The sequence below is a fragment of the Garra rufa genome, chromosome 3 (assembly GCF_049309525.1).
Source record: "Garra rufa chromosome 3, GarRuf1.0, whole genome shotgun sequence".
In the NCBI taxonomy this organism is placed as follows: Eukaryota; Metazoa; Chordata; class Actinopteri; order Cypriniformes; family Cyprinidae; genus Garra; species Garra rufa.
The window spans coordinates 63,038,487-63,064,350 of NC_133363.1; the positions used below are offsets into that span (position 1 = coordinate 63,038,487).

Genomic DNA, 25,864 nt, shown 5'->3' on the forward strand with positions numbered 1-25,864 from the left:
TTCTGACTTACGTCATTATCTTCATGTCTGTCACCATTACAACGATCACAGCAACATCAGTGTCTGCAATTTCCACCAATGGGAAAGTCTACTCAGGTGAGTGAAGTGAATTGTTTACCACAAGAAGAAATGCATTGCTTTAAAACAAATGTAGAAGAAGTGATCTTTCCTCCAGGTGGCACATATTTCCTGATCTCTCGGAGTCTGGGTCCAGAGTTCGGAGCGCCCATCGGTTTGCTATTTGCGTTCGCCAATGCTCTCGCCTGTTCGCTCAACACAGTGGGGTTTGCTGAAACCGTCAGGGATGTTCTCAAAGTGAGACACACTCACAAAAATGCATTTATTGTTGGGTTGTTGTGGGATTTTCAGAGAGCTGCTTAATTTAAAAGAGTGCCAAAAATCCAATCGTTTTTGATTTCTCATTGATTTCTCTCTTCTCAGGACAATGGCGCTCAGATGGTAGACGATGTCAATGATGTGAGGATTATTGGGGCGATTACTGTCGCCATCCTCCTCTGCATCACATTCGCTGGTATGGCTTGGGAAGCGAAGGTATGGTGGTCTACTTGTGTTTGTGTTCAATTCCCAAAACTGACTTTTTTGACATCATGACTGCCAATCTTCTTGTTTTTCAACCCACAACAGGCTCAGATTCTGTTCTTCATCGCGCTCTTGCTCTCCTTAGTTAATTATTTTGTGGGGACGGTCATTCCCCCCGGGAAAGAGAAGCAGGCTCTGGGATTTTTTGGCTACCGCGGTGAGTACACAAGATCCTGATCTAATGCGGCATTTATAGCACAATCAGGAAACTCAATTTATTTATTGCTACAACAAAACAATCTGGAAGACCAGTTCCTCCATAACAAAGAAAAAAATATTTATACTTTGATGAATCATAATAATGTCAAAATCATAATGAACTGAACTTGATGACATATTAAATATTAAATAAAATGTCATAATTATTACATAAAAAGCTAAAATAGTATATTAGTATGTCATCATTTCTTCATAAGTATGACCTTTCACTTATAATTATTTTATTTTTTCATAATTATAGCTATCATCATAATATCTGTTTTATCTCACAATTAACTTTCTTTTGTTAACTTCTCACTTTTTTCCCACAGTTATTACCTTTATCTCATAATTGTCATTTTCTGTCAGAATGTTGACTTATTCCATAATTATGACTTTATGTCTCATAATCCACTGTCATAATTCTTCTTCATAATTGATTTTTTTAAAATATCCATTTATGACTTGAAGAAATTCCCATACTATTACCGAATTGTCTTTTTATCTCATAATTTTGACCTTTTATCTCACAATTGTCATTTTATGCCATAAAGAAGAAATTCACATACTATTTCATAATTCGTCTTTTTATCTCATAATGTTGACCTTTTATCTTACAATTTTCTCACAGTTTTGTCATAATTTTGACTTATCTGATAATTGTCTTTTTGTGCCATAGTTCCCTTCCGGGAACTCGAGCCGCGTCAGGAACGCTATGGGGAACGCCATTGGCGGGCAGCACTCTGAATCATGTCTACAACCAATGAACGACGGGGGTGACGTCACAGGCGCGGTGACGTCACCGACCAGGAACTATAAAACGCGTGCGTTTGAAGCCGGCGGCAGCTTTTGTCATTCAGCGAGAGCGCTCTGTGTCTGTGTCTGTCCCGGTCATACTACTGTTTTTTCGTGCCAGTTTGCACGACTTTTATTTGAGTAGTATGACCTTTAAAATGCAACCATGGGGGAAAGAAGTGTTACGAAACTAGGCGGTACAAGCAGCCGCATAGATAGTGTGTTCCTCCCTACCAATGCTTATTACTGGTGGGGATACACACAGTCTATGTGTGGTCTGCTTGAGTGTAGAGCACGCACAGTCAGCCCTCGAAAAGGCTGGCTGTCCACAGTGTGAGCATAAAAATCCTCCATTGTGGGTGCTCCACAGAAGGCTCTCTTCGATGAGGGAGCCTTCGCCTGCGTTTCTCGCGGGTCTGGCCCCGCTTCCGCCAAGGCGGAGCGGTTGCTGCACTCGCTGAGATCGTGGCTCGATCTATTAGAGGGACTGGAGACGGGTGTTTTAAAAAATACCCTATCTCCTCTCCTATCTGGTGGATCAGTGAATCTTTTTCTGGATATGGAAGCCCGCAATGCGGTTACTCCCTCCAGGAAAAGTTTTCAACGTTTGCCATATCTTCCTCCGAGGAGGTTGATGTGAAGTACGTTGTCAAAAGTATTCAACCGCCCCCCTCCCCCTGATCGCCTCAGTATGATGAGCTGGTGGTTGTGCTGACTGTGCATTAGCTAAATAAGCAAATATGAGCCGCAGAAAAGCAAACGTTCTGCTTCCTGCGGACTAAGTCAGCACTTCCAAACGGTAAAGATGACGCCGCGGGTCGAACAGACGCTATCTGTTCCCCGGTCTAGGCATCATTCTTTAAGGCTCCGTCTTTGCTCTCCAAGCCGCCTAAAGAAAACTTCAGGCTTGATCAGCAAAGATACACGTGCTGGGGTCTTTTGACGGGAAGTAAAACCCAGCCGTGTACCAGCTCTCTACTTTAGAGGCGCAGAAACAGAGCGTTGCCACCCGCGTCCCTCCGGCTATGCCTAGAGGGCCCGGAAAGCAACGCTCTAAGTCGGGGGCTTCCAAAAAAAAAAAAAACCTAGGAAGTCCTCGGCTATACGGCTCTGAGGATTGTGATTCAGAGCCATTGAGGGCTGCCCCTCGCGGGGGGGTTTGCACCGTACCCTAGGTGCGGGTTCCAACCCCCTCGGGGCCCTCAGGAGATTTGTCAGTTAACCCTGCCAGCATTACAAGGCGCGGCAATCTCCCGCGAACATCCTCTAGCTGTTCCGCCCGAAAAACGTAGCGGCCCTGGAGAGTTCGCAACCCCACGGGGGTCCCCAGAGGAACTAGCTCAGGAGCGTCCTGCCAGTTCACTGTTACAGGTCTCCGGGTTAGTTCCTCGAGTAAATCCAGACACCAGTCTCGAGAGGCTGGTACCCTTAGTAAATTTTCTGGCAGCGTGGAAACTACTGCCAAAGATTTCAAAGTGGGTCCTGCGTACTGTAGAGAAAGGTTTATGTTTTCTAGTTCGGCTCCAAGCCGCCACCTTTCAGCGGGGTATTTCCAACATTAGTAGCCCCGAGCAGGGTCTGATAATGGAACAAGAAGTAGATACTCTTCTGAGGAAGGAGGCCATCGAGGTGGTCCCTCCTCAAGACAGGGAATCCGGGTTCTACAGCCGTTACTTCATTGTTCCGAAGAAGGATGGGGGGCTTCGGCCCATCTTAGATCTCAGGCTTCTAAACCTCTCAGTCAGAAAACTGAAGTTCAAGATGCTTACTGTCAGACAGGTCGTGTATCAAATCAGGTCCGAGGACTGGTTCGTCACGATAGATCTAAAAGACGCTTATTTCACGTCTCCATCCTTCTTCAGCACAGGAAGTTCCTCAGGTTCGCTTTCAGGGGCGAAGCGTACCAATACAGGGTTCTTCCCTTCGGCCTAGCTCTCTCACCCAGAACTTTCACGAAGTGTGTGGATGCTGCGCTGGCTCCACTGCGACTCCAGGGCATCCGCATACTCAATTACATAGACTGGCTGATCCTAGCCAGCTCGGAGCAGTTAGCGGTTCAGCATCGAGGTGTTGTTCTCGCTCACATGCAGAAGTTAGGGTTGAGACTCAACGCCAAGAAGAGCGTCCTCTCTCCTTTACAGAGGACTACTTATCTGGGCGTGGTATGGGACTCATCCACGATGCAGGCACAGTTGTCACCTGCTCGGATAGAGTCCATACTTACTGCAGTAAATGCGGTCAAGCTAGGCCAGTCACTCACTGTCAAACAGTTCCAAGTACTGTTAGGTCTTATGGCAGCCGCCTCCAACGTAATACCTTTTGGACCGCTGCATATGAGACCACTGCAGTGGTGGCTCAAAACCAGGGGGTTCTCCCCGAGGGGAAACCCGCTCCGCAAGATCAGTGTCACGCGGCGCTGCCTACGTGCCCTGGTCATGTGGAAGAAACCCTGGTTTCTCTCTCAGGGACCGGTCTTAGGGATGCCATGCCGCCGTGTCACACTAGCGACAGACGCGTCCCTTACCGGATGGGGAGCGGTCATGTGTGGCCGCTCAGCCCAAGGCCTGTGGAGCCCGCACCATCACTCATGGCACATAAATTGCCTAGAGATGCTGGCGGTGTTCCAGGCCCTCAGGAGTTTTCTACCAGACCTAAGAAACCGTCATGTCCTTGTTCGTTCAGACAGTACAGCGGTAGTTTATTACATAAACCATCAAGGGGGAAGCCGCTCACGCCCCTTATTCAAGCTGGCGTATCGGATCCTCCTGTGGTCTCAAGGAAAACTCCTCTCCCTGAGAGCAGTCCACATTCCTGGACATCTGAATGTGGGAGCAGACGTCCTGTCGAGGCAGGGGCCGAGGCCCGGGGAATGGATGCTCCACCCAGAGGTGGTGGAGCAGATATGGAGAGTTTTTGGCCAGGCACAGGTGGACCTGTTTGCGACTCGAGAGACATCGCACTGTCCCCTCTGGTACTCTCTAGTGCCTCCAGCTCCACTGGGGCTGGACGCCATGGCACAGACGCGGCCGAGGCTGCGTCTGTACGCCTTTCCCCCTGATCGCTCTGCTCCCGGGAGTTCTGGAACGGGTCCGTCGGTTTCAAGTGCGGCTGCTACTAGTAGCCCCGCGCTGGCCGGCACGAGTATGGCTCTCGGACCTGGTATTTCTCCTAGACGGCTCTCCATGGGAGATTCCTGTCAGGAGAGACCTCCTATCTCAGGCCAGGGGCGCAGTCTGCTACCCCACCTGGAGAAGTTGAGGTTATGGGTGTGACCCCTGAGGGGGCACAACCTAGAGGAGCGGGTCTCCCTACTGAGGTGGTTGAGACCCTTCTTCAATCCAGAGCTCCCTCTATGAGGAAACTGTATGGCCTCAAGTGGAACTTGTTTGCGAGATGGCGCCGCGAGCGCCACTTAGACCCAGTCGACTGCCCGGTTGGTACAGTTCTGGAGTTCCTACAGTCTCGCCTTTCCGCAGGGCTAGCTCACTCCACCTGGAGGGGTTACGTGGCGGCTACGAGTGCCTACCACGCCCCTCTAGGTGGCCTCTCAGTGGGCAGAGCCCCCTGGTCGCACGTTTCCTCCACGGTCGGGAGATTAAGGCTTCATCGGGAGTAATGAAGTATGGAAAATTTTAAGCATACAGACTCAGAGGATGGGACCTCTGCGACTCTATAGATATCGCAAGGTTCCCTCTGGTTCTCCCTAGTGCCTCCAGGTCTGCCCGGACTGGACGCCATAGTACGGACGTTGCCGAGGCTGCGTCTTTACACATCCTCCCGATCGCTGTGCAGCCAAGCGCCGCTTCTAGTACCAAAAAAAAAAAAAAGCGTGAGTGTAGCTAGGTCTCCCCTCACGGAAGGGTTATCTGAGACCTCCACTCTTAAGAGCTGTTGGATTGAGCGTTGAGATTCCCTCTCATTTTAGAGAGTCTTCTGTGAAGCCTCCGTTCTCCAGAAGCTCCGCTTCCAGGAACTGCGGGTTGGTCCATATCGCCCCTGACATTCGTCAGGTACTATGAGCTTGACCTCAGAGCCGCTCCAGGCTCTGCTGTGCTCTCGGCCTAGTGCGCTAGGCCTGGAGAGTCAGCCACCTCCCTAGCCAGGAGAAGACTTCTCAAGGCGCATCTTTCTGCGGAAAGAAGAGAAGTTAGTTTCGCCAAACTAAAGAGATCTGCAATCAAACAAAGAAATACTTAGCCTGTTGTCCGTGGAAAACTAGACAAAGGCCCTACTTCGCGTCTGACACTACTATCAGACCAAGCTTTCAGTCCCTCTTGTCATGGCTGAACCCCCAGACAAAGGACTAAGACCCCTCGTGTGCCCGAGGGCCGAGGGGTGCCTCCTGCACTGACTGGCGAACCAGGCGGAGGTATCTATTCTCGTGTGCCTGCGGGCCGAGAACTTTACAGCCCTCTTGTCCGCGGAATGCTAGACAATGGCTCACTTGTCCTCGTGTTCTGACGCAGTATGCTATCAGACCGAGTGTAATGCGGTCCCTCTGGTTCCGGAAACTACCTTGACCAAGGACTAAGACTCCTCGTCTGCCTTAGGACAAGGCCGAGGAGTGCCTCATGCACTGGCTGGCTACCAGGCTGAGGCCCCTACTGTCTTCCCCGTGAGCCCGAGGGCCGGGGATTGCAGTGCCCTCTTGTCCGCGGAATGCCGACAATGGCCTTATCTCTCGCGTCCTGGCGTAGCACAGGCCGAGCCTTGGATCCCTCTTGCTCTGGCTGCACCCCCAGGCAAAGGATCACCCACTCCTCGTGTGCTCGAGGGCCGAGGAGCCTGGAGGTCAAGCTCTCAGTCCTCGTGGGTCTACGGACCGGGGACTTCACACACCATCTGTCCGCCGAGTGCTAGACAGTGGTCATTCGGTCCCTCTTGTTCTGGCTAACTCCCAGACAAAGGACTAAGACCCCTCGTGTGCCCGAGGGCCGAGGGGTGCCTCCTGCACTGACTGGCGAACCAGGCGGAGGTCTCTATTCTCGTGTGCCTGCGGGCCGAGAACTTTACAGCCCTCTTGTCCGCGGAATGCTAGACAATGGCTCACTTGTCCTCGTGTTCTGACGCAGTATGCTATCAGACCGAGTGTAATGCGGTCCCTCTGGTTCCGGAAACTACCTTGACCAAGGACTAAGACTCTGCGTGTGCCTGAGGGCCGCGGAGTACCTCTCGCTCTGGCTGGCGACCAGACAGAGGAAGACTACCATTCCTCGTGTGCCCGAGGGCCGAGGACTACAGGGCCTTCTTGTCCGCGGTATGCTAGACAAGGGCTCTCTCTTTTCCACCCTGGTTGAGCAGACACTCGCAGGGCTCGGAAATTATGGGGGCGTTGGTAGTCTCGTTCCCCATAGCGTTCCTGACGCGGCTCGAGTTCCCGGAAGGGAACGTCTCGGGTTACTACTGTAACCTTAGTTCCCTGAGGGAACGAGACGCCGCGTCTCGGACCATAATTCCCGCACCCTGCGGCGCTCGCCTCATTCCTATGAGCTGCCGCCGGCTTCAAACGCACGCGTTTTATAGTTCCTGGTCGGTGACGTCACCGCGCCTGTGACGTCACCCCCGTCGTTCATTGGTTGTAGACATGATTCAGAGTGCTGCCCGCCAATGGCGTTCCCCATAGCGTTCCTGACGCGGCGTCTCGTTCCCTCAGGGAACTAAGGTTACAGTAGTAACCCGAGACGTTTTGACTGTTTAATTAAACAATGATGGCTTTTTATCTAATAACTTTTATTTCTTAGATTGTCAAAACTGTCTTTTTATGCCATAGTTTTGACTTGCATTATCAAGTGATGGTGGTCCACCAGCCTCAGGCAAAGACTAAGATAATCATGTTTGCCTGCTCTTCTCTTTATAAAGCAACCATGGCCCCGATTTTCCAAAATGCATGGACTTTGCCTTTGGTCAAACTATGTTATTAAATATCTGAGCGTACAGCAAAATCAGAGCCAGAGCATTGGGCGAAGGAACAGCCAAACCTAATCATTTTTTCCCCTCAGCTGAGATTTTCGTGGAGAATCTGCTGCCTTCCTTCCGAGGCAAAGATGGGTCGTTCTTCAGAATGTTTTCCATCTTCTTCCCTTCTGCCACGGGAATTCTGTCTGGTGTCAACATCTGTGGAGATCTCAAGGTAGTCTTGCTGTTTTGGCTGGCAAAGTTAATGTGTCTTAAAAACACAACAGAAGTTACCTTTATGTCTTATTCCAGGATCCTTCGGGTGGGATTCCTAAAGGGACCCTGCTGGCCATATTCTGGACCACCATCAGCTACTTATTGATCTCAGTCACAGTTGGTGAGATTAGACATAATTCGACTAACAGTATGTTTTATTTATTTTTTGATAGCCGATCCTAATATTAGAGGGTGACTGATATTTTAAAAAAATAGTACATAACATGAGCTGCAATTACATGTTTAAAAAATCAATACGAAATAAACTATTTATAAATAAACAGATTTATATCTAGCAAACATTTTTTTGGTTCCCAGAACATTTTGGGAATGTTAGATTTGGCCAAAAAAAAAAAAAGTTTCAGATTCCAATAATCAAAATTTGGATAACATCTACTACTATTAGACATTTTCTCTGTCACATCCTCTTTTTTTATATTAAGCTCTTATGAAATGTAATGTGCATCTTTTTGATAAACCGCTCACTAAAGCACTTCCCTCTATTCTCCCTCAGCTGCAAGTGTTGTAAGAGACGCTTCTGGCAGTCTGAATGATAGTTTAGCACTCAATTCTTCGATCCCCTGCACTGGTGTGGGCTGTAAATTTGGCTGGAATTTTGACCAGTGTGAACAGAACCGCACGTGTAGCTTTGGACTGGCAAACCATTTCCAGGTGAGTGCAACGGCACTGTTAGAAAAACAGCTTCTGACTGCTGGAAAGTGTAGTAGATTTTACATCTACATTAATGCATTTGTCACATTGAATATTTTTTTTCAAGGTATTTAATCATTTTGTGCATTATCTGGGAATCAAACCCAAGGCATTGGCATTGATAGTGGTGTGCTTTACTAACTCAGTACTTAAACTACAAAGTGGCTCAAAATAGCATATATTATGATTTGGAAGATAGATGAAAGATATTATGGCTATATGCAGAATCTCACAAAAGTGAGTGCACCCCTCACAGGCTGGTTCCATTCGGAACAAGTCTTGCAAGGGTTGATCAACGAAGCTGTGCACACGTTCTGTGCGTCAGGTGCAGAACCTGGCTTCAAAAACAGATGCATGAGTGCTGCCAGCACTTCTTTAAAGTGAGGAGTGGAAGAGGATCCCAGCAACAACCTGTGCAGCTCTGGTCAATTCCATGCCCAGGATGATCAAGGCAGTGCCAGATAACGATGGTGCTAACACAATATATTGACACTTTGGACAAGTTCACTTAGGGTATACTCACTTTTGTTGCCAGCTATTTTGACAATAATGGCTGTATGTTGAGTTTCATTTCTATAGTATTGTCCCTTGAGAAGATATGCTAAAATGGTTGCTGAAATGTATGTGGTGTACTCACTTTTGTGACATGCTGTATATTTTCCTGCAGATTCTAGCCACAGTTTCAGGATCTGGCCATTTGATCACAATCGGGATCTTTGCCGCCACCTTGTCATCAGCTTTGGGTTTCTTGGTGTCAGCTCCCAAAATTTTCCAGGTAAATGCTGTGGCCGTTATTTGATTATATTATTGTTTAAAATCCGCAATGCAGTTAATTCTAAAATGTTTACATGTGTTTTTTCACAGTGTTTGTGTAAGGATAATATCTACCCCTACATTGGCTTCTTTGGGAAAGGTTACGGGAAAAACCAAGAGCCTCTACGAGGCTATATGCTCATGTTCGCCATCGCTTTGGCATTCATCCTCATTGGTGAGTACTGAATCTCCTCCAGATCTGTTACTGAGGGGTTTCTCTCTGCAGAGACTTTAACATTTGATTTCATGTTGATCTTTTCAGGTGACCTGAACACGATCGCTCCTCTGATCTCCAACTTCTTCCTCTGCTCTTACGGTCTCATTAACTTCAGCTGCTTCCATGCATCGCTCACCAAATCACCTGGTGAGAACCTCATCATTATCATCGTCACTGTCATGGACTCCATCAGCGGTGTCTAATAATCATGTTTATCGTCTCTCACAGGTTGGCGGCCGCAGTACCATTACTTTTCTCCATGGACGTCTCTGTTTGCTGCATTCTTGTCTTTCATCCTCATGTTTCTGTTCACGTGGTGGGCTGCTCTCGTCACTTTTGCTATCGTTCTTTGCCTCTTAGGCTACGTTACCTATAAAAAACCTCGTGAGTAAACGATGCAGATTATGACAATATCCAATTGTAATACACATCTGAGTTTTCACTAACAATGTGGAGCACCAATAACCTCATGTAATCTTGCTTTACCAGTTGAGCTACAGAAGCTTTTTCCCATTAGCATGTTATTTTTTAGCACTGACTGTTGCTAATCATGTGTCTAGATGTAAACTGGGGCACATCTTATCAGGCCAATTTCTACAACATGGCTTTGTCCTTCTCAATGTCCCTGACTGGCGTGGAAGACCACGTCAAAAACTTCAGGTAAAGATTATTAGTAAACTGACAGCTTTAGATTGCGATACACAACCCACTCACATATAAATGCTCGTATACTGTAGGCCTCAGTGTCTCGTTCTGACTGGCCCTCCGAACGTTCGTCCCGCTCTTGTGGACTTTGTGGGGACTTTCACGAAGAACATCAGTCTGATGATCTGTGGAAACATTATTATGGTATGTAACATTCATCTTATTCAGATAAACTAACAATTTAATGCTTCCTGTCTTATTTATTTTAAACTTGTGATGTGAAGGTCGTTTCTTGCTCTCTTGTGCTTTCAGGAGGATGAGAAATCCAGTTTCCCACAGCACAGCACTGATATGCTGGTGGACTGGCTGAATCAGAGGAACGTTCGTTCTTTCTACACGTCCTTCACTGCGGACAGCCTGAAAGAGGGCACACATAATCTCATGCAGGTACTGCCATTGCTAGCTTCAGATCTGTTTCTACTCCTAGTCATGAATTTCGCACTTAATCTTCGCTCTTCTCATCGATCAAATTTCTAGGCTTCAGGTCTCGGTAAACTGAAACCAAACACTTTGGTTTTGGGATACAAGATGAACTGGCAGGAATGTAAACCGGAAAGTTTACAGGACTACGTCAACACCATTAGGTGAGCTGCTGTTTTTGTTCACAAATATCAGTGGATTTGTTACGCTCTTTCTTTTGTGTTTTGATTTTGTTAAATGTTTTTTATTCAGTGACGCGTTCGACTCCAGCTACGGCATTGCCGTTCTGATAATGATGGACGGATTGAACGTGATGGATGATTTGCATAGTGCAGGTTTGATACATCATGAATAATTAAAAATGGGTCAACACAGCAGTTTTGAGTCTTAAAGTCAAGTCCAAAGCGGGTTTGTTTGGGTTTGTCTGAAGGCAGATCATCTGGAATTGACAATCTGGCATTCAACACAGATGAAGTCCCACAATGCGAAAGGGACGAGACCGACTGGAATTCAGGTGATACATGTATCCCAAGTTATTTTCTGTGCTCATAAATGTAATTATCAAACACTACATTAAATAATCGTAAGATTAAATAGTAATACAAATTATAATCAACACATGAAGTCCTGATGTCATTACTCAGTCAGCCAATCAGAACGCTTCCATTGGTGTGTAGTTTCGATCAAGCTCCATTTGGTGTGACTGCTCACCATATAAACCTCCTTTTCTGACTCCCCATCCAGATATTTCTGACGATGGCTCAAATGAGCAGGTCAGGTCAGTGTTTCAGACAAAACAGGGCAGGAAGAGTATCGACATCTACTGGATCTCTGATGATGGAGGTGAGACACACCTGACTGAATATTCTTAACAAGTTGTTTTGAAAATACTTTCCATATTTGTTTTCAGATTGTGAAATGCTGTTGCTCTCTTTCAGGTCTGACTCTTTTAGTGCCGTATTTGTTGACCAGAAGAAACCGCTGGAAAAAGAGCAAACTCAGAGTGTTTTTCTTAGGAGGCCGAGAAACCATTGAGGAAGACCGTAAAGAGTTAGTTAAACTACATTTCTAGTTTTAAAGTGCAGAAAAGGTGGTTCTTTAAACCTGTTTGTCTTTGCAGCATGAAGATGCTGTTGAAGAGATTCCGGCTGGAGATTGAGGACATCGTTGTGATAACAGACGTGGATAAACCTCCTCTAGCTAAAAAGTGAGAAACTGTGCTCATATTTAAAATACGTGTTTAAATGCATCTTTGAAGTAACTCCTGTGTTTTCTTCCTTTCCGTTCCTGTAGCTTGCAGCGGTATGAGGAAACCATCGCCCCCTTCAGGCTAAGTGAAGAACAGCCTGCAGGAGACGTACAGGAGCTCAAGCGACTGAGTCCATGGAAAGTTTCTAACAAAGACCTGGAGGCCATAAAACCAAAGGTGTGTGGTGTTTTGAACTTAAGTAAAACTTCTCAGTGTTAAAGCAATGATGCATAATAAACAACACTTTGTTTCTGTGAAGCTGCTCTGAAATAATGATTTGAGTAAGATGATCAGTCACTCTATTTTCAGGTGGAGAGGACAGTGAGACTAAACGAGATCATCAAGAAGAATTCAATTCATGCTGCTCTGGTTGTAATGTGAGTACAGATCAGGGTTATTGCCGTTAACTAAAACCATTAAAAAAAAAAAAAAAACACATAACTTGAACTAAAATGAAAAGATACATGAAAAAGATAAAATGAAGATACAAATGCAACATTTCTTATTTTCAATTAGTTGAAGTAATAAAATGACAATAAAATAAATTGAATACTTAGTTCAGCCATGAAACTCTAGATGACACAGGCTAACGGGTTGTTAACGTAACTGATGATATCACAGAGTTATATGACTTGGCACAAGCTGATTGGTTCATGTTGCATACACAACCAATGAGCCTGCAGCGTGCAGCTATTTAAATGGCTGGTAGCATTCGCAGCGTGCTTTCAGAGTTTCTCTGAGGCCCTACACCTTCCCCAGCTCCACCTGTATAGATCTGTGGGTTATTGTATGCTATTTGTGCAGCAGCAGCATGTCTTAAAGGAGTCCTATTATGCTTTTTCACTTTTTGAACTTTAGCCAGTGTGTGGTGTGTATGTTTGGGCATAAAAAAAAAAAAAACATCTACAAAGTTACAAATCTCAAAGTCCACTCCAAAGGAGGATATTTAGTTTTTAAAAAATCCCATTTCAAGAACTACAACGAAACGACTCATTTGGACTACAGCGTTTGTTTTCCGGAGGCTATTATGTCACAACATAAGTCCTGCCGACTGAAATTAAATTTGTTGGCGGGTGGGGGATTCTTTAGCCATGTATTACGGACGGCCGCTTTTGGGATGCTACAGCGAGCCGTAGGTCAGCTCGTTTAAAGGCGAGCTTTAAATAAAGGGTCCGCAAACTGCTCTGGTAGCTGTGCTGAAGCCGCGCCGTTCAGGTGTGTTGTACAGAGGGTCCAAACACACGCAGATCCGAGCCTTATGGTTTCACACATGCAAATAATTAAATACATTAGCACAATGATGATAATATCTCGTATCCGTGATCTCGCAGGCTGATGATAGGGCCAACAATAGCGTATTATTTACTCACCCTTCATTCATCCTAGGTGTATATGACTTCCTTCTTTCAGACGAATGCAATCGGACTTATATTAAATCGATTCTGTCACTCATAGAACAGCATAGATTGAAAATGCGTCGGTCCATAATAAAAAAAGTGCCTCACATGGCTCCAGGGCGATCGGTAAAAGCCTCCTTTAGCGATTAGATGTGTTTTTGTAAAAAAAAAAAAAAAATCCATATTTACAACGTAAGAATCACTTTAATCTAGTTTGCCGCTTTGGGAAGGGGCGCAGCAGGGCGGAACGCGGTCTACGCTGTTAGCCAATCGCAACGCAGTGGGACTTCTGACCAATCACAACACATTTGTTTTTTCTGAAGGTGGAACCCGGAACTAATCGAGCCGTTTGTGCCAGCCTGGCGAGGAAGCTATTGTAATAATGTAAATTATGTGAAAAAATAATGCATTTTTCTAACAACTAAGCATGAGCGCATGTTCAAGTACACACCAAAGAAACAAAATAAAGACTTTGTAAAGGAGCATAATAGGACCCCTTAAAATACTCTCAGCACCGTATGCCATCTGCTTTGGAAGTAGAAAATTCTGTACTTGCTTGCCGCCGCAGCAACAGCAATAATCTACAACTACAGCAATAACCAACAGCAGCAGCATAGCAGATCTATTCCGCCAAGACCAAATACATTAACATTGTCATATCCAGTACCATGCATTACCATAAACTTTTCAGAGAGTTGTTGTGGCAGAACTACATTTAAAATGTAAAAACAGATATTTTTAAAAATATGTAAATGATAAAAACATGAAACAAAATGAAAAATAAAACTGAAATAAAAGACTTGTAGGACCATCCCAGTAGTTCTTGTTTAGCCAATAAACAACTTAAAAAATGATTGACATCACAAGCAATGTGCCATAATTTAGCATATTTTTGAAGGAAAACCCAATTTTAGTCAACAGAAAAGCTGGTTGACCAGTTAACCAAATCTAAACTAAATAAAACACTGAATCAAATTAAATAGTTTTGTAATGAAATTCACACAAATGCACTATTTATATTTGTCTTTAAAATGGATTTCAGTCATTTAAGCAAACGTGGGTAGTCATGCGTGTTTTTTTTTTTAATGATTCTTTTCATTATAAGGTGTGTGTATGTGTTTCAGTTCTCTTCCAGTCCCTGATGTCACCTGTCCTAGTTCTGTCTATATGGCCTGGCTTGATGCGCTGAGCTACGGCATCCACTGTCCTGTCCTGCTCATACGAGGAAACCAGCAGAACGTCATGACCTTCTACTGTCAGTAAATGTTACTGTTCATCATTAAACACATCTATTACTTCTGCTGTCAGTTTCAGTTATGTAAAGATGCTAAACCTGTTGAACTGAAATGAGCTCCTTAATGCTTTTGTACATTGACTGGATGACACTGGATGTATATTTTTTCACATGTTCTTATGTCTGTATATTATATCTTTGATGATCTCAGCTAGAAAGGATAGAATAGAAATGGGAAAGCACTTTGTCTCTGAACTCTGGACCTTCATTTCAGGGTAGAAGTTTCATGCAATTTAGACAAGACACAAATATAATATTCTAAAATAAGTTTATTTGCTTTTGCTTTGTAAAATTACATTTCATTGGCCAAAACATTATAATGGATAATTTAGAAAGTCACATTTTGACTACATATAAATACTAGATTATTCTGAATTACAAGTATGTTTTGATCTGCTTTTCAATGTGAAAAATACAATTTAGCACAATGACGAACGTCTCAATTTTCATTGATTGTCTCATTACACCAAGTATAAACATATTATAAAATCTGTTTAATTACATGAGAAGAAACAATTAAGCACCACAATGTGTACATGATATATCACAGCTGAAATAAACAGATGTCATGGAGTGTTTGTGTGTTTCTGTATGCAACTGCCCCTCACAAAGCTCAAAATTACAAAAAAGTGAAGAAATTAAAATATTTGTTATTAACTTTAAACTAATTTATATATTTTCTCATTTCAGATTATTCACTGCAACTTTACCCATTCACCATACAAGACCATAACACAGGCATGAAGTAAAAAAAAAAAAAAATATATATATATATATATGGAGCTTTAAGCAAGAGGATACGTGTGCCAAAAGAATAAGATAAAACACATTCAACTGAAGACCTAATATATTATGCCAGTAAATTTGCAGTGGCATTAAATATAGTTATTTTAGATTATTTTAAGGCAAAACAACAAACAAACCCATGAATTGCACGTTCAAGCAAATCTACACATATGTTGGGGGAAAAATAACAAATAGATATCACTATAATCCATATTTTATATATGCATTAATTTGTATACTTTCCAGAAGAATAATCTGAACCCTGGATTAAGACAGATTCTTGTTTCATTCTGTTGACACTTTAGAGTTAAATGTTTTCATAGAAGGGATTTTGGATATCTCTTTCTAGTACTCCATAATTCAGAAAAAAAAAAAAAAAAAAAACATAAAAATAAAATGTACAAAATCAGTTGAATGATACTTGAACAAACCCCTCAGTAAAAACCTTTAGAATATAAACAAGAATATAACTGCAAATTTAAGTAGGTGCTGCTAATGTGGAGATAGAACTCATTCAGACAAAAAATGGCCTTTATAGATATGCATTGTAATTGAAATTTACAGACACAAACAGTTAAAAGTGCAATAATAAAATCTGAGGAATTACATAATTAAACTCTTCTATAAAAACCTTCAGAATATAGACACAAGTAAAACGAAAATTTGGTATACATTCTTAAAAATAAAGGTGCTTCACGATGTCATAGACCTTTTTGTCTAAATGCTTCCGTAAAGAACTTTTAACATCTGCTTTACAAAAGGTTCTTTGTGGCAAAAGAAAGTTCTTCAGATTAGAAAAAGGTAAGAAAGAGATGTTTTTAAAGAACCTTTGATTGAATGGTTCTTCATGGAACCAAAAACGGTTCCTCTATGGCATCGCTGTGAAGAACCTTTTAAAGCACCTTTATTTTTAAGAGTGTAAGTGCTGCTGAAGTGGAAGTATACAATCTCACTTTGCAAAAATTGGCTTTTAAAGATATACAGACACAGACAGAGAAAGTGCAAATAAGCACTTAAATGTATTTTGAATGTTTTCCTTCCACTGTTCTGAGGCATGCAACAAGCCAAATGGTTTTCATATAGTGTCTTGCCTTAAAGAGCCAGGATAGGTGAGTAAATCACGTGGCTGGTTTACTGGCAGTAGAAGGTCATGACGTTCTGCTGGTTTCCTCGTATGAGCAGGACGGGACAGTGGATGCCGCAGCTCAGCGTGTTCAACCAGGCCATATATAGAGAGCTGGGACAGTCCACCTGAGGTACAGGCAGAGACCTGACACACACAAACACACACACACACACACACACACACGTTTATTAATAATTAACAGGTGTGTTTACCCTCAAATTATGATTCTTGCATTTTAAACGTCAATGATTTATGGGGCTCCAATATTATCAGATTGTGCTTTGTTTGTGTATGAATTACATATTGACCAGCAGCCAGTAAAGGTTAATGATATTACAGTCAATACTCACACTAGAACCAGCGCGGCATGCTTCGAATTCCTCCGGATGATTTCATTCAGCCGCACTTTTCTCTCCGACTGTCAAAAGAAAAAAGAAACTTTGAGCCGGCGAGTTGGATTTATTATCGTAGCTAGACATGAGGTCAAACACACACACACACACACACACACCTTGAGCCTCAGTGCGTCCATCACTTTGTCCGTAACTTTCCACGGAAACTCTGTCCTCTGCTGCTGCACCGTTCTCTCATCCAGCTGTCCCTCATTCAGCCTGAAGGGGGCGAGCGTTTCCTCAAAGCGCTTCATGCTGATGACAACAAGGATGTTCTGTTACTGCATTTGGTTGTTATTACCAGAACACATCACTTTCTTTGCCCTAAACTGACTTCACAGTAATTATTTCAAACCCGTTTGGGGTAAACCTACGTTTTGGCAAGTGGTGGCCGTTCGCTGTCCGTCATCACAATGACATCGTGAACGTCCAGTCGGAAACGCTGGAGCAGAGTCATCATTCTGAACAAGATAAGAGAGTTTATTAATCACAGCATAGAGTTACAGTAAGTGACAGCTTTACAAGAGTTATGATACCAGACACTCTTTGCTATTAAAATTCAGCTTTGAATTCTGAAGGAACTTCAGCTAATGTAGTTGAAGGAAATTGTCGACATATTGTAATAATTCTGATGATTCCGATTATGATGATTATCTTCTTATGGTTTGAAGATTCTAATGAGCCTGACTTCTTATGATTGAAATAATTAGATCTAATGCTCATCATGAATAAGAATAACAAGAGGGGAATTTGACAGAAATGCCTTAGTTCATATTGAGATCTGGCTATTGATTGCAGACTTTGGTAGCTTTAGGCAAATCTGAGCAAAGTTTGAGACATTAGTGACATCTGTTCTGTTTTTATTGGAGACTATTTCCTTTAAGGCGAGACACTGCAGGTGAATAGGGTAAAAACAAAATAACTAATAGTCATCACCTTACTTACCCAGTTGATTAATTGCATTGATAATTGCAAACATTTTTTGCATTACAAGTTTTCTAAAATGTTAGGTTTAAATATGCAAATGAGGCATTATTTAATGAAATATACACTAATCTGCATACATTTCTAGTACACACATCTAAACACTGGAAGAAGTCAGTTTCAAAATTTTTGGTCAACTTGTTTTGACATATTGACATATTAGAGTCATATGTTAAATAAATGCTACTGAAGTGGAGATTAATGGCTATTTAAGAAACACTTAATAGTGTCTTTTGGATGTTTTCTTTCCACTAGTCTGAAAATAAAAACATTTTATGAAAAAAAAAAAGCCCAAAATCTCAAACTTGGCAGGTGCATTAAAAAAAAAAAAAACAGTGTTTTTGGCTTAAACAGTTTAAATGGTTGTCATTTTTCATGTGTCTCACTCTTTGCGGTCGTTCTCCATGGTATGCTGTTCTCCAACGATGAACACTCTGACTTTGCTTCGACTCCAGCGCTTTCTTCTGGTCAACAAGTATGGCACTAACAGAGTTAAACCTGAGAGAAGGAATGGGAGATTTTAAGAGTTTTAACTGCATTACTCAACTATTTAATATTAACTAAAGGGTTATCAAACTCAATTTATGATGATTGAAGCTGTGTAATGATTACAGTCCATATCTAACCTCCGTCGTCAGAAATCCAGTAGACGTCGATGGTCTTCTTCCCTTGTTTGTTCTGAAACACGGTTTTGATCTGATCGTTCGGCATGCTCTTTGTGTTGTCCACGTCTAAAATGGAGATGAAGGGAGAACCAAGGCATGAGATAAGGTTGAAGAACAAAGAGAAGACACATCGATCGGTTTACTCACCTGAATCGGCGTCTGAAATCTGATCGTCAGACTCTATGGCCTCATCCACCTCAAAAGCCTGATTGACTGTCAAACACGCAGGATAGAATTACTGCATTTGTTCAATTATTGTACGAAACATACAAACACAAACAAACAAACACAACATACCCTCAGACTCCATCTCGTCTCGGATGTCCAGTCCGTCCATCATGCGGAGGATGCACACGCCATGGTTGGAATCAAAAGCATCACTGAGAACAAACAAAAATACTTTTTCCTTGTAGTCGAGTGTATTCCACAAAAACATGCCCTGGTTACACTTCAAGAACAATTTTAGGTCACAATAAGTTACATAAAGACAATTATACTATTATGGAGTTTCCCCTCCAATTTGTTTAATTTTCCCACCAAAGTTAACATTTTCCCTCCAAATCGTACATTTTCCATTCAAATTTCAAATTTTCCCACCACATTAACATTTTCCATTCAAAATTTCCCTGCAAATATTAACATTTTCAAACCAAGTTCCAAATTTTTGCTCCAAATTATTAAGAACAGCAAAAATTAAAGTCTGAAACTTTCATGGTGTATAAACAAGTTAAATAATGTTTGCTTCTGCATTACACTGAAAAAAAATAAATAAAAAATAAAAAATAAAAAATAAATAAATATAAACAAAATGAAAAAAAAAAAATAATAATAATAATAATAATAATAATAATAATAACATAACAATAATACATATATTTTCCATTACTGTGCACATAATTTATGATATCTTTCTCTACAGATCTCAGGAAGATCTTGCAAAGTTATTTTTACTCACTATATAGTGTTGATATAGTCCTCTATGTCTTTACTGGTGCTTTCCTGCCAGTTCGTTTTGAATCCCATCGCCAGAATATTCGGCTTCAATTTCCCCAAACCAGTAGCCTTAAGAGGGGAAAAAATAGATCATGTTTATTATATTAAATAAAATACACCAATACACAAACTACAACTAACAACATAGATTAAAAAATCACTAATGTTTTATACATAAAACACGAGCAGTCATTCTGTGCAACGTACAAAACCATTTTAAGGTACAGTAATTATCTAACTGAATTGAATGTACCGATTCATGCAAAAAGTGATTTGCACAGTCATCTGTTCTACTCATGTTTCATCACTGAAGCATTATAGCGTTTGTAACCTGTAAAAGATGCTGGGCGCCATCTCTCAGACTGGATGCCCTGAACGCCGTGTAGAAGGAACGGACCTTCCTCTGATTGAGCCACTTTACCATGTCATTAGAATTTCGCTGAGACACAGCCTTATCATCCTAAAAAGAAACAGAACCATTTTTTTTGTATTATTATTGAGGGCATTGTTTTCTAAATGCCAAATAAAGAAAAATAAAGACTGGTTCTTACCATAAGAATGTCGCCACAAATCATCAAACTGACATTTTTAGTGAAAGTGCCCACAAAGTCCACCAGCGCTGGACGCATAGTCGGAGGACCCGTCAGAACCAGACACTGAGGCCTGATGAGACGAAATGAATGAGTGAATATATGGACCTAAATCACGGTAAACACCATGTAATTTACCATTTTAATTTATTGTGAATAAAGATGCGGTAGAGTATGGCACTAGTATCAACAAGCTCATGGGTTCAATGCAATGGAAGTTGCTTTGGATTAAAGATTCTGTCAAATGCATGAATATAACTAAAATGTATTATAATTATGAGACACAAAAAGTTTTTCTTTCTGACAAAAAGTAAAAATTGATGTTATGTCATTACTGGCATACAAAAAATTCGGACAAAATCAGAATTCTCGATTTTGTTCATTTTGACTTAAGCCATGGTCAATTTTGACTTATCAGTGTCAAAGTCAATTTTTTTTCTCCAAAAAGACTTCAAAAGTCATACGTTTGACTTTTAATCTCATAATAATGACATTATGACTATAGCTGTTTGGTATATTTGGATATAATTTTAAAATAGACCTGCTGTGATATAAGTTATTTTGATTAAGGGGAGACACTGCAGGCCAAAACAAAAAAAAAAAATGTTTTTCATGCACTGATTTAGGGCTTTTTGGTGTTTCATAAAGTGTTTTTTCAGACTAGTGGAAAACACCCAAAAGACACTGTTAAATATCTCTTTCATGGCACTTTATCTATTTGTGTCAATAGATTTCAATGACAATCCATATTTTTAAAGGCCGTTTTCTGAAAATAATTTTTTCTCCTACACTGAGCCATAAATCTCCAGTAGCACTTAAACACACCAAACTTGTGTGTTAACATTTTTATTCCTGTCTATATCCTGAAGGTTTTTACAGAAGGATTTTTTTTTCCTAATTAGGAAGTGACAATATGAGACCCAAAATCCACTCTGCAAAAACATTTGATTCTAATATGTCAAAAAAATGTAACTACAATTTTGAAAATGACTTGATCCAGTGTGTAGATTTGTGTACTAGCGATGTATGTAAATTAGCGCATGTTTCATTAAATAATGCCTCATTTCCATATTTAAATCTAGCTTTTTAGAAAACTTGTAATACAAAAAATGTTTGCAATTATCAATGTAATCAATTGGGTAAGTAAGGTGATAACTATTAGTTATTATTTTACCCAATTCACCTGCAGTGTCTCGCCTTAAAGCACACAAAGACAGCATTTTAATAACTGTCTCCATTGAATCTCACACATACTCACAGCCTCATCTCACCTGTAGTTTTTGATGTGATCTTCGACTCCTGCTAGAGACACGGAGTAGGACAGAGCCATGTTGTACGTACTGGCCTGGATGGACGAACCCCAGTTCACCTCTTGAACGACACAAAATGATGAGTATGTCTGAACATTTTTATGTAAAAGCATACAACTCTGTGCCATCATTATGTTGAATGGCTAACATCTCACCGGGTTTCTTATAGATGACGTAGCCGAATAAGAAGATGATCAAACCGAAAGCAATGAGTGCTGCCCACCAGGTGAGCAAAAACATCAGTATGACAGAAACAACGGCACCAAACAAACCCGTCCATGGGCTGAAATACCGCCACGATGGTCTCCATCCTTAAAATGAGCAGAAATGGTCAGGAAACTCTCACTGACTATAAATATTCTATATTATTTATAATAATTTCCTACAGCAAAGTTTCAGCAATCTCAAACAATTCAATGTAATTGTATGTGGGTAAAACCTATTCAGTCTTCAAAATACCCATAGAACACATAATCAGTTTCATTTTCATTTGTTTTATTTTTACTCACCGGGTGAATTAGTGATCGAAGCGTGAAAACAGCTAAAGTTGATGAGAGCGTACGACAGAGGAAGAAGTTTGAGATCAGAGGAGCGATTGTGTTCAGCTCAGCTGTGGAGATATAAAAAATGATTCAAGATCACATGTTCAAAATGTATAAGAATGCACTTATTTTTTGCATTTAAACACTGTTATTCCAGATTCCAGGTACCCATAAACAAATGTGCATGTAATATATAGTGTACATTATCTTTGAATAATTCAAGTTGAGTTAAATACGATGTTCCTTTTTGACTCACCAATCAGAATGAAGCACATGGCAATGATGTAGCACAGCAGATACGCTCGCAGGGGCTCGTTGTTTTTCCCGTAACCCTTTCCAAAGAAGCCGATGTATGGGTAGATGTTGTCTTTACAGAGACACTGAACCAAGAAAATGTGGGGGAGAAAAAAAATTAAAATACAGGCCATGTTTGCTTTGATGAGCTTATAAGGTTACATATTAGCTATTATCTGTTTTAGGGGTTTGGCATTTTACCTGGAAGACTTTGGGTGCGGAGACGAGGAATGCAAGGGCGGACGACAAGGTGGCTGCAAATATGCCCGCATAGATCAGCGGCCCAAAGCCAGAGACCTGGATCAGCGCCTGGGGATTTGAGCAGGAAACCACATTAATGCAAACTGATTTCATTTGTCAAACAAGTGGAGTGTCTGAAAGAGCGATATGTGACCCTGGGCCACAAAACCAGTCATAAGGTTAAATTTTACAAAACTGAGATGTATACACCATATGAAAGCTCAATAAATAAGCTTTCTATTGATGTATGGTTTGTTAGGATAGGACAATATTTGGCCGAGATACATCTATTTGAAAATCTGGAATCTGGGGGTGCAAAGAAAATCAAAATGCTGAGAAAATCACCTTTAAAGTTCTTCAAATTAAATTCTTAACAATGCATATTACTAATCAAAAATTACATTTTGATATATTTATAGTAGGAATTTTACCAAAAAGTCTTCATGGAACATGGTCTTTACTTAATATCCTAATGATTTTTGGCATAAAATAAAAATCTATAATTTTGACCCATACAATGTATTTTTGGCTATTGCTACAAATATACCCCAGCGACTTAAGACTGGTTTTGTGGTCCAGGGTCACATATGGAAAAAAAAATATTGAAAAATTTAGCAAACAATCTCTACTCCTAACCTCAATTCATATATGTGACCTTGGACCACAAAACCTTCTTAAGTAGTCTTAAGTAACACGGTGTATTTGTAGCAATAGCCAAAAATACATTGTATGGGTCAAAACTACCGATTTTTCTTTTATGCCGAAAATCATTAGGATATTTAATGAAGATCATGTTCCATGAGGATATTTGGTAAATTTCTTACCTGAAATATATCAACACTTTTTTTGATCAGTAATATGCAATGCTAAGAACTTGATTTGGACAATTTTAAAGGTGATTTTCTCCGTATTTTGATTTTTTTGCACCCTCAGATTACAGATTTTGTCAGATCTAGATCTCAGCCAAATATTGTCCTATCCTAACAAATCATACATCAATGAAAATTTAAATTATTCAGCTTCCACTTGATGTATAAATGAAAAAAAACATTGTCCAGACAAACCATACAAATGTATTTTATCGGATTTTGCAATGTGAAGTTTGAAATTACATAAAAGAGTGATACCAAACTAATAAACAAATGCATTTAAAAAAATACATACCAAAATATTAACTCTAATAACCAAAATAATAAATTAAAATAACTTAATGGATTAAATTGAATTATATATATATATATATATATATATATATATATATATATATATATATATATATATATATATATATATATATATATATACATACATACAAAAAATACAGTACTAACCTAATAAAAACATTAAAATAAATACAAAATTAATTGTTAAATAAAGTGATAGCTGATAATAAATAATAAAATTAGTACAATAAATGATTATTCTAGGTAAAAAAAAAACAAAAAAACAACAACAACACATTACTCTGTAAATGTGTGGCAAAATGATCTACCCCTCATTCTGTCTCACCAAACTTCTGAACTCTAGTGGCTGTCCAACCAAGTATCAACTGTAACCATTAGACAAACCTGTCTTACATTCACACACCAAAATACTAATCTTTAGTCATGTCATATCTCAACTAAGACTGTAAACTAAAGCAACAAACTGAAGAGCCTCACCTGGAAGTTGTTGGAGAGGCCGAAGGCGCAGGTGCCTTTCTGTGGCACTCAGTGAAGTTCCAGCCCAAACCGCAGCTCAGACCCTCACATCCCTCAGTGAAGTTCAGCGGCAGACTGTCATTCAAGTTCCCGGAGGCGTCACGCACCATACATGCTCCTGCGAGAGACACACAGACTTTTAAACCTCTACTCTATTAAACTGTAAATGTATAAAAAAAAAATCATTAAGCATCTAAATGCAGTCATTAAATAAACAAAATAAAACAACGAAACAGAAGCACCACAAACTAACCTACATTGTAAAAAGTTCTCACCAGTTTCAATTTAAGGCAGCTGCTGAACTTAAGTTAAGTTAAATCAGCTTAAAACTACAAGTCATTTTAACTTATTACAATCAAAATTTGTTGATTTAACTTGTGAGTTTAACCCCTGGTTTCATAGACCAGGCTTAAACCTAGTCCCAGACTAGGACTGAGCTGTTTCAACTGAAAGAAACTTTCACTGACTGATCTTTAAATGTATCAGTGGCTTTGTTTTGCCTCAAGATGCACACCAGTAATGTTTGTTTTTTTCTAAGGCACGTTTATAAAAAATACTTTAATGTCCTAATTGAACTATTGCCTAATCCTGGTTTAGTCTAAGCCCTGTGTGTGAAACCAGGCCTAAATGACTTAAGTTGATTTAACTTAACATTTTAAGGCAGCTGCTAAACTTAAGTTTTTAAGTTGAAACTGGTGAAAACTTTTTACAGTTTATACATGATAACATATACAAGAAGAAGAATAAATAAGCTTTCCATTGATGTATGTTTTTTTAGGATAGGACAATATTTGCACGAGATGCAACTATTTGAAAATCTGGAATCTAAGGGTGCAACAACAATCTAAACAATGAGAAAATCACCTTTAAAGTTGTCCAAAATAAGTTCTTAGCAATGCATATTACTAATCAAAAATTAAGTTTTGAGTAGGATATTTACAAAATACCTTGAATTAATATCTTAACGATTTTTTGGCATGAAAGCAAAAATTTATCATTTCGATCTATACAATGTATTTTTGGCTATTGCTACAAATATACCCATGTGGCCCGGGGTCACATATATGTAAACAATCCATTTATTTTCACATTCATACACTGTAGAACGTTTTCACCAGATTCAACATAAAAACCTAAGTTCAGCAGCTGCCTTAAGTTTTTAAGTTATGTCAGCTTAAAACTACAAGTCATTTTAATTTATTACAATCAAAATGAGTTGATATAACCTGCAAGTTTAAATGACTGTAAGTTGATTCAAGGTTTGAAGTGAATTGACTGGTCTCAGGCTATTTCTTCTCTGTCTTTTAGACAAAGACTCAATGTTTTATCCAAGAATATATTAATAACAACAAATTGTATCAAAACCCACATTTTCATACATTGCACCAAAAAAAAAAAAAAAAAAAAAAAAGTGAAGGCCGATCAACACCATGATAATATATTAAAATAAATTTCTCTCTCTGTTTTTTTTTTTTTTTGTTTTTGTTTGTTTGTTTGTTTTAAATCCATGAAATGTCTTTTCAACCATTAACAATGTTGGTTCAATGGTTTATTTTCCTTATTATTTATAGTACAATTATTTTTTATCCATTTGCCCATAATGGCATATGGCTTTAGTAATAAACTTCATTGAATACTCACCTACGGTTGACGAAATGGCTAAATAGCTAAT

The 25,864-nt window shown here is 40.4% G+C and overlaps 2 protein-coding genes across 2 annotated transcripts in view; one reads left to right on the plus strand and one right to left on the minus strand.

Annotated features, from left to right (window-relative positions):
* Positions 1-14,539, plus strand: part of LOC141331718 (solute carrier family 12 member 3-like) — a 24,236-nt gene extending 9,697 nt beyond the window's left edge. Inside the window, exons 3-25 of the mRNA XM_073836752.1 lie at positions 3-96; positions 176-315; positions 442-552; positions 646-757; positions 7,593-7,723; positions 7,801-7,885; positions 8,279-8,436; positions 9,143-9,250; positions 9,340-9,463; positions 9,551-9,652; positions 9,734-9,889; positions 10,066-10,165; positions 10,243-10,354; positions 10,463-10,597; positions 10,688-10,794; positions 10,883-10,965; positions 11,061-11,144; positions 11,375-11,473; positions 11,569-11,680; positions 11,751-11,837; positions 11,924-12,056; positions 12,189-12,256; positions 14,401-14,539. Of these exons, the coding sequence (XP_073692853.1) occupies positions 3-96; positions 176-315; positions 442-552; positions 646-757; positions 7,593-7,723; positions 7,801-7,885; positions 8,279-8,436; positions 9,143-9,250; positions 9,340-9,463; positions 9,551-9,652; positions 9,734-9,889; positions 10,066-10,165; positions 10,243-10,354; positions 10,463-10,597; positions 10,688-10,794; positions 10,883-10,965; positions 11,061-11,144; positions 11,375-11,473; positions 11,569-11,680; positions 11,751-11,837; positions 11,924-12,056; positions 12,189-12,256; positions 14,401-14,539 (2,580 nt within the window). The remainder of the gene's footprint in view (positions 1-2; positions 97-175; positions 316-441; positions 553-645; positions 758-7,592; positions 7,724-7,800; positions 7,886-8,278; positions 8,437-9,142; positions 9,251-9,339; positions 9,464-9,550; positions 9,653-9,733; positions 9,890-10,065; positions 10,166-10,242; positions 10,355-10,462; positions 10,598-10,687; positions 10,795-10,882; positions 10,966-11,060; positions 11,145-11,374; positions 11,474-11,568; positions 11,681-11,750; positions 11,838-11,923; positions 12,057-12,188; positions 12,257-14,400) is intronic.
* Positions 14,540-15,739: 1,200 nt separating this feature from the next.
* The window catches only part of LOC141332302 (solute carrier family 12 member 3-like), a 19,524-nt gene continuing 9,399 nt past the window's right edge, over positions 15,740-25,864 (minus strand). The window contains exons 21-26 of the mRNA XM_073837435.1: positions 18,485-18,589; positions 18,245-18,356; positions 17,249-17,335; positions 16,994-17,129; positions 16,833-16,900; positions 15,740-16,626 (exon numbers count right to left, since the gene is read on the minus strand). Coding sequence (XP_073693536.1) covers positions 16,488-16,626; positions 16,833-16,900; positions 16,994-17,129; positions 17,249-17,335; positions 18,245-18,356; positions 18,485-18,589 — 647 coding nt within the window. The 3' untranslated portion in view covers positions 15,740-16,487. The remainder of the gene's footprint in view (positions 16,627-16,832; positions 16,901-16,993; positions 17,130-17,248; positions 17,336-18,244; positions 18,357-18,484; positions 18,590-25,864) is intronic.